The sequence below is a fragment of the Strix uralensis genome, chromosome 3, assembly GCF_047716275.1.
Source record: "Strix uralensis isolate ZFMK-TIS-50842 chromosome 3, bStrUra1, whole genome shotgun sequence".
NCBI classification, from domain to species: domain Eukaryota; kingdom Metazoa; phylum Chordata; class Aves; order Strigiformes; family Strigidae; genus Strix; species Strix uralensis.
In genome coordinates, this window is record NC_133974.1 from 111,033,256 (window position 1) to 111,040,938 (window position 7,683).

General features: G+C 45.8%; 1 protein-coding gene across 1 annotated transcript; it reads right to left on the reverse strand.

Moving 5' to 3' along the window:
- Nucleotides 1–1,616: 1,616 nt before the first annotated feature.
- On the reverse strand, nt 1,617–6,162 carry LOC141941346 (TOG array regulator of axonemal microtubules protein 2-like). The gene is made up of 5 exons (XM_074863905.1): nt 6,047–6,162; nt 5,230–5,465; nt 3,820–3,978; nt 2,826–2,943; nt 1,617–1,891 (listed from the first exon to the last, which is right to left on the reverse strand). Exons 2-5 carry the CDS (start codon nt 5,397–5,399, stop codon nt 1,796–1,798), a joined length of 543 nt encoding a protein of 180 aa, XP_074720006.1. The 5' UTR covers nt 5,400–5,465; nt 6,047–6,162; the 3' UTR covers nt 1,617–1,795.
- Between the last annotated feature and the right edge of the window lie 1,521 nt (nt 6,163–7,683).

Here is a 7,683-nt window from a genome sequence, read left to right on the forward strand (position 1 = left end):
TTAGGAAGTATTTCTTTACATAACGGGTAGTCAGGCGTTGGAATGGGCTGCCCAGGTCCCCATCCCTGGAGGTGTTCAAGAGGCAGGTTGACATAGCACTTAGGGATATGGTGTAGTTGGGAACTGTCAGTGCTAGGTTAATGGATGGACTAGATGATCTTCAAGGTCCCTTCCAACCTAGATGATTCTGTGATCTCCTTGCTGAGGGGGTGTGGCTGTGCAGCTTCGCAGGCCACTTGCCAACATTGAAAAAATTGCAATTGTTGGGAAGCTGTTAATAAGGTTTGTATAATCATGCACACATCATACGGAGTCAATAAATTTGCTGTAAAAATATGCTGAATGACTGAATTAGTATATGGTGATTTTAACCCATATTGTGCTACTGCTAATTTTGCCTCCTTAATCATTTTCCAATCTCAGGCCTCCCACTCATTGCTGTATGGGGTTACTGTTACCGGAAACACCATTGGTCCCAGCTCTTTAAACTGCCCCTCAATTATTGCATCCCGAATAACTCCCTGCCATCAGTGTGCTGGATTACCATTACCTCCCATGCCTCCCAGTGCCCCCTCTCCCATGCGAGCTGATGATGGCAGTGGCCCGATTGCCACTGTTTCCCCCTGACCAGCCCCCCACCCCCCCGTCATGAAAAAAGGTGTTAATAGGAAGAGGGGGAGGTGGCGGTGCCATAGGAATAGGCTGAGCCAACTAGTTTTCTCCTTAGTGCTCACAAGTGTGGATCTTGTGAACCGTAACAAGATTGTTCATGCACCAATCGGGGTGATGGAGGCGAGGACGGGGGCAGGGGTGGATCGGCACCTTCCTCTGGCGAGGCGGCAGCGCGCGTGGGGTCGGGCAGGAGGCGGCGGGAGCGGGGTGGGGTGCTCCGGTGATTGTTCCCTTGAGCTTGAAAGGGGGGACTCAAGCGGTGGTGAATCTGTTGATTTTTGCTCGACTTTCCTGACGCACAGGTGCTGCGCGTGAAGCGTCCCCGTCCCTCCTTTTAGGAGCCGCCTTGGGGAACAGGGATCCCGCGAACGTCACAGCAGTGGCGGAATCCTGAGCGCCAGCGCTTTCTGCCTCTGCTGACAAGGCAGCGAAAGCAGAGGCGGGGGTCTGCCGTTCTGCTTTCAGTTCTGTCAGTCTCTAGGATCAATCTCCACAGGGTGGAAAATTTCCCACTGTCTTTAGAGCCTGAGCTAATGTCGTCCCACAGTGCCGCGCCGATCTTTTCCCAAGTAGCTAATTCAAAGGCTGCGCTCACTGAGGGGATTAATCCATGCTGCCAAGCCCATGACAACAACTTCCTCAGGTTTCCCTCATCATAAGATGATCCTCTCTCAGAGAGTATATGTTGGAGGAGCTTAACCACTGTTACTTCTTCTTTGCTTAGAGTAGACCCCATCTCCTCCCCAGCCGCTCACCTGATCAGGGCGAGATACCCAACGATTGCGCGCGCGTCTTCCCAGGCGCCGGGGCAGCACCTGCTATGGCTGCTTCTGCCCCCTCTGGGCCGTCTTCTCTTGCTCGGGCGAGCACCGACGGGAGGGTCCCTGTTCAAGTACCACTTGCTGATGTGGAAGTCCCGGACACAATTTATACAACCAATGTGATCGAGTTAATGCCACTTTATTAAAGGACACACAGCCCTTTATACAATAGCATAAAGTAGACATGTTACTATTTTATCACTATATAGACAATTTCCAGCCATTCCACATCTCTCCATCGGCTTCCTGGAGCACACCAAGTCTTCAACCGACATTCAGGCCCAAAACGTTCCAGAGGTTCTTCACCACATGCTGAGGCCGAGTGGCGGCGTGGTCCCCTTCCTAGACTTCCTGGGGGCCTTCACAGATGGAAGGTCACATTTATGGTCTTCTCCGCCCTACATATATATAAAAACCCATGAATTTATAGAAGATAAAACAAGAAATTACTTGTTTAAAACACAAGTTATAACCAGGACCACTGCTACCAAGAAAGGCTTAGGAAAACACTTCGTAACTTAGACAGGGAGACAGGTCAGAGATTCAGTGACGTCTACTATTTGTTTTCAATAACCCAAGGCTTTGGTGCTACCATAATGGGCAGCCATGTAAAATCCTGAATTCATGAGTCTTGAGCACAAATGGGAATAATGCGAACTGGTGGGGAACAAGCCTCCTGAAAGGGAATAGCGAGAAACTTTTGGACTGTCTGGAGGGTGGCCCATTGCGTTGCAAGTGGATTTGGTTCTCACTCACTCTCCCTGTTCCTGCACAAAGGCACATTCCTTTCTCAAATGTAAATGGAGAGGAATGGAAAAAAAAGGGATGATTTTCCACTGGATGCTGAATTCACAAAGCTTCTTCCAGCTCCACAGTGCGTGACAGCAGGGCAGTGTTGCCAGAATACAGACAATAGATGTACTAACTGTGATTGCCTTGTGCATCTTTTGTATATTTGGAAATTTTCTTGGCACTACTACTTCTTTGTTGCTAAGACTCTATTAGCTTATCAGAAGCACTATTCTCACTGCCTTGCTTCCTTTGGGGAGGGTGTAGTGTTGGGTTTTTTATGCTTGAAGGTAAAACCATTTTCTCCTACTTCCCTTTCCTGTTTGTGGCTGATATTCAAAATACACCCACTTTATTTCTAATGATACTACTTCCTTCACTGTCTGCAGATAAACAGGCTGAGGATCAACAGTTCATTCCCAGGAGCAAAATGATTCAGTGGAAGAAGAGTGAGATTGGTATATTTAGATTAGGTACATTTAATCTCATATTAGCGATGTCAGCACTTACATAAAGGAGACATTTCTCCTGCCAAGCACTTACTTTCTGCTTAAGTCTTGCCATAACATCTATCAAGTCACGTGAGGGGATGGACTGTTTCAAATACGTATCAAAATTTTTATGACTCATCAATACAGTCAGCATCTTCCGACCATAAGACCTAACACAGGAAAGAGAGAAATGAATACAGACTATTACTGTCTTTTCTCCCTTGGGAATAAACAAAGGAAACGTGTTAAGAGAATAAGCTGGTATTTTAAATTCATCATTGTGCAATACCTTCATGAGAAGGTTATTACCTATTCAGCAAAGAGAGATTATTTGCCTTCACTTGGAGTCACTGCACAATGCTGCCAGCTGACCACAAGAGGAAAGAGGAGAACACAGGGCAACAGGAAAATTCAATTTCACTCAGAAATTGTAATTTATCTTCCTTTAACTGGCAGAAAAGCCAGGGCAAATCACCTCATGCTTACTATTTATTATTCTATACTACATGTATGCACACAGGCAACTGGTTGCTCATGTGTTCTTGCCATCTATTAATGGGAATTTAACAATCAAAATAAGGTTTTTTGGTTTGGTTTTGCTACTATGAAACTACACCTATCTTAAAGAAGAAATTTGGAGGTCATTCAGCCACAAGATGACAACATCATACAATGATTGGCAAGAACAATTTGTGACTATCATCGGTAACTAAATCTGCAGAAAGGGGGTAGAAAGACTGAATACGTTGGTTAAAGACAGCTGGAATTTTTCTAGGACAGTCTTAACCTTATCAGAAATAAATGCTTGGGGTCCTTCAGTGATGAACATCAGCCAACACTTCAGCTTTGCATTGTGCACGTAAGACCAAGCAAAATTGTTTGACTGAGTAATCTGAGCTCAGCTGATCTGCATAAAGAATCATTCAAGTCACAGGAATTTGGCAATGGTCCTCCTTGCTGGACAACCTCATCTTATCCAGTACAGTCATTTCCTGACAGATATCAAACAGTTTTCATATTTTAGGAGGTGAAATGAAGATCATCACCTTGTGTCCGGGTGACAGTCCTGAGCAAACCTCACCACTGTGCACACCAGCAGCTCAGTCCTGTCACGTGCACCCGACAGGAGCTTCTCAGCTCCAGTTTGCTCCACCGCAGTCAGTAGGTGTTTGGCCGCACACCTCCGCACCAAGACGTTGCAGTGCCTGGAAACAAGAGAAGACAGTGGAGCAGAGGAAAAAGGAGGGCCAGAAGCACAGGCCTCAGCCATAGCATGCTCCCCCTCATTGCTGGGGGAAGGAGCCGTGTGTTCTCCCTGCACTTTTAGCCACCTGTAGAAGATCCTGTCCTCAGATAAAACCAAAATTGGCATCGTACAGAGGGACTACCCGCAAGGAAGAGGGAGGAATTCAATCTCCCTGGACTATCTGATACTCAATTTCTTTCCCAAAATTAACTCTGACAAAGAGGGAAATGAAAGATAATTCATGCTGACTCGTCAGAGGGCTCCCACTACACAGACAGAGCTGCAGCAGGATTGAAGCTTATTCCACCTGTTTATCTCCAAAATCTGAAGACCCTTGAAAAAAAAAAAATGGGGCTGAAAACCCTGTGGGGTATGAAGCTGCAGAATATCCAGCAATGCAGCCAGTTTGTTCTTTCAGGCTTGGCAAGAGGTACATTTGAGTGTTCTACCCTTTTCAAAAGGATAGCAGTCATTTTAGCCAGGTTGTCCTTTCTAGAGGGTGCGTGTCTGAAACTATCAAGCACAGCACGAATATTTTAAAGCAGCATTTGCTTCAGCTGTCCCATGGGAGTCGGCCTGTGAAGGCGCCTGTAAAGTGACTCACCATCTCAAGGCTAACATGCAGCGTGAATCTGTATAGAAAGTGGAGCTCTAAGGGCACCACAGTCAGACAGACTCCTCTCATCAGGAGCTGCGCCTGCTGTGCAAACTGTGCCGCACCCAGCAGGTTCTCCCTGATCTGCTCCGTGTCCCAGCAATTAGCCTCCTCATTTCTCAAGTTAATTGCATAATGATGATGCATGGGTTTTCCCAGTGCCTCTGTGGTTAGCGTTGTGAAATATCAAAGGGCGCTCACTGCTGGAATTGCCACTGTCCCTCTTCCCACAAAGCCACAGGCTACGTCACCACCCTTTGCAGGGACTTTCACTTCCCCATCATTCACCACGTCTAGGCAGTGTTGACTGAGGAAAAATAGGCTGTAGTAGGACAGAAGTAGATGTCAAGAAGGAAGGAGCAAGGTTGATCAGAGAATCTAAGTGCTGAGTTCACAGAAGATGCAGGAGAAAGGACCCTTCCCTCCCATCATTCCCCTTCTGCCTCCCATCATTCCCCTTCTGCCTCCCATCCCTTCCCCTTCTGCCTCCCATCCCTTCCCCTTCTGCCCACACAATTTAAGGGGAAGGATATCACTAAGAGAAGAACAACATACTGGACTCCACTAGCCATGAGAGCAGTCATTGCTCGTGCAGCAGTCACACTCTTCACCATGATATCCAGGGATTGGTCGGCTGCTTTCTGAATGAACTTGCTGGAGTCCCCCATCCTCTGGAGCAAGACCTGAGCAATCCCATCCACCTCATGGTCCATGTGCTTCTTCATGGTCCTGAAGAGCTCTCCAAGAGTGCTGATGGCAAATTGAGACACCTTCGAGCGGAGGTTGTTCACCTGGGCAAGTCATGAAGGGAAATGTAAGAATCACCTTGTAAAGAAAATATGTTCCCCTAGACAAAGGTCCCAGGAAGCAACAAGACTTCTTGCTGTGTACAGCTGGAACATAAGAGCATGGCAAGCGCAGAAGACCACAAGCACAGAAACACGCTTACTCTGATAGCAACTTCTTCTCTGGCCTCAGGACCACTTCTAAAATACAGATATCAGGAAACACTGGAAAATAAATACCTGCAGTCAATCCCCCAGGATGCTGAGGAGGAGGCAGTGGGAGGAAGCTGGGAGGCAAAAGCTGCCGTGTTTAATTACAGCTTGGGCAGAGACCTGGGCTGTTGCAAATCACCTGATCAGTGTCTCAGATTCTGCATTTGTATATGGCATAGCTCAAAGAGGAGAGAGACAGATGTCCAGTGGATATAGCTGTATGTACAGACAGATCATAGAGATAGGTGACATAACTATTAGAAAAATGAGTAATGAGGGCAGACACTGAGCACACATGTAGATGAACAAGCACATATCTACTCTACAACCCATGTACAAGGTACAAGGGACGCAACTGAACACAACATTCTTACCTCTTTGGTAACTGCCAAGGAAACAGCATGAAGCTTAGAAAGAAGGACTTCTGAGTGGCAGACAGCCAGGCATCTGATGCTGAAGAGTCCCTTTGCCTTCTGCTCCCTGAAAGGCAATTACCAAAAAGATTGATTTTTCTCACCACCCAAGAACTAGGCAGCACCCTCTGAAATTACCAGAGTGTCAGCTCAAACAAACAAAGGGAGGTGCTTCTCATACAGCACTTAATTCAGTCGTGGAACTCGTTGCCACAGGATGCTGTGGCAGTCAAAAGCACACATAAATCCAAAAGGCAAATAGATGCTTTCAGAGGGGATGGGTTAATTTGTGACCGTTAAACAAGACAGCCTTTCTGAAATCCCTGGCACATGAAGTCCCGATGTTGCTGCTTCCTAGAAGCTGGCAGACTACGCCGTGTTTCTGCTGCTTGCACCCTCCCTGTACCCCGTCCCTGAGATACAGTCCCATCTGGCTGTTACTGGGGCATTTTCCCTCTCCGCCATCCCCAGAGGGCAGTTCAGGAGTGAGAGTCTGCACTGCCACTCCAGAGATGAGTCTGCACTCTGCAATCTAGTCCACACGCCGTACACACACACCTGCCCCACCCCATCCCATCCCACAAAAAAAAGGCAGTATGTCCTAAAAGATTGCACACCTGGGCAAGAAGAGCCAAAATGCTGGATTTTCCCTGCTTAAAATAACACCCACAACACAGGTTTTATTTTGTGTACTGCAAATCCTAAATGAGTTGTCTGCGCCAATATTCCTTTTATTCTTAATTCTTTTAGTTTTTTCCCAATATTTTAATATACTGATGTATCATCATGTCTTCTATTAATGGATGCCCTAAAGGCATACCTTGGGAATATGGCATCCCATAGAACATTTCAAAAGGTGAAAGTCCTGTCTCTGAATTTGGCATAGTCCTAATATGAAGTAAGGCTAAGGGTAAGCATTTAATCCATGAGTATTTGGTTTCTATCATTAGTTTAGGTAACTGTTGTTTCAAGGTCTGATTCATTTGTTCTTCCCGTCCAGAACTTTGTGGATGCCACAGAGTGTGATATTCCCAAGTGATGCCCAGAGGTTCTGTAATTAACTTTATGATCTTAGATGTAAAATGAGTACCTTGATCTAAATCGAGTACTTTTACAATTCCAAATTGTGGTATAATTTGCTCCAATAAATTTGGTGCTAGGAAAGGCTTCTACCCAGTAAGTTAATTGATTTACCCTTACCAGTAAATAGTTGTATTTCCCAACTTTCGATAGTTCTGTGAAACCTATTTGGATCCTTTCATTCACTGCAGAAATTATTCTGCTGGTAGAAATACATGACATACTTTTAGTTTTCTCAAACATATTGATTTTAGGATCACATTCATTAACATTTTTGTCACCAGGTAAAAGATCAGAGTGCCTGCTTTTTATCCATGATGTGCCATTAATGGTATGCACTGCACAGCCATCAAGATCTTTCTTCTTGTTTGTGGCTTGAATTCTTAACTGGTTTTCATTAATCTCTTTTACACTGTACCCATCACCCAGAAGTTTCACTTCAATTCTGGTCTGGTTTGCAGAGTCTTCTGCAATTCTCCCTGTATCCCTATTGTCTAGAAGGATCCATTTCCCATTCA

Excerpts from the sequence above, each read along its gene's own strand:
- LOC141941346 (XM_074863905.1), bottom strand. The coding sequence starts at position 5,399 with ATGAAGAAGCACATGGACCATGAGGTGGATGGGATTGCTCAGGTCTTG. Across the intron at positions 2,944-3,819 it reads GACTGTCACCCGGACACAAG|GTCTTATGGTCGGAAGATGC; the intron begins GTGATGATCTTC and ends TTCCTGTGTTAG. Across the intron at positions 1,892-2,825 it reads TGGCAAGACTTAAGCAGAAA|GGCGGAGAAGACCATAAATG; the intron begins GTAAGTGCTTGG and ends ATATATATGTAG.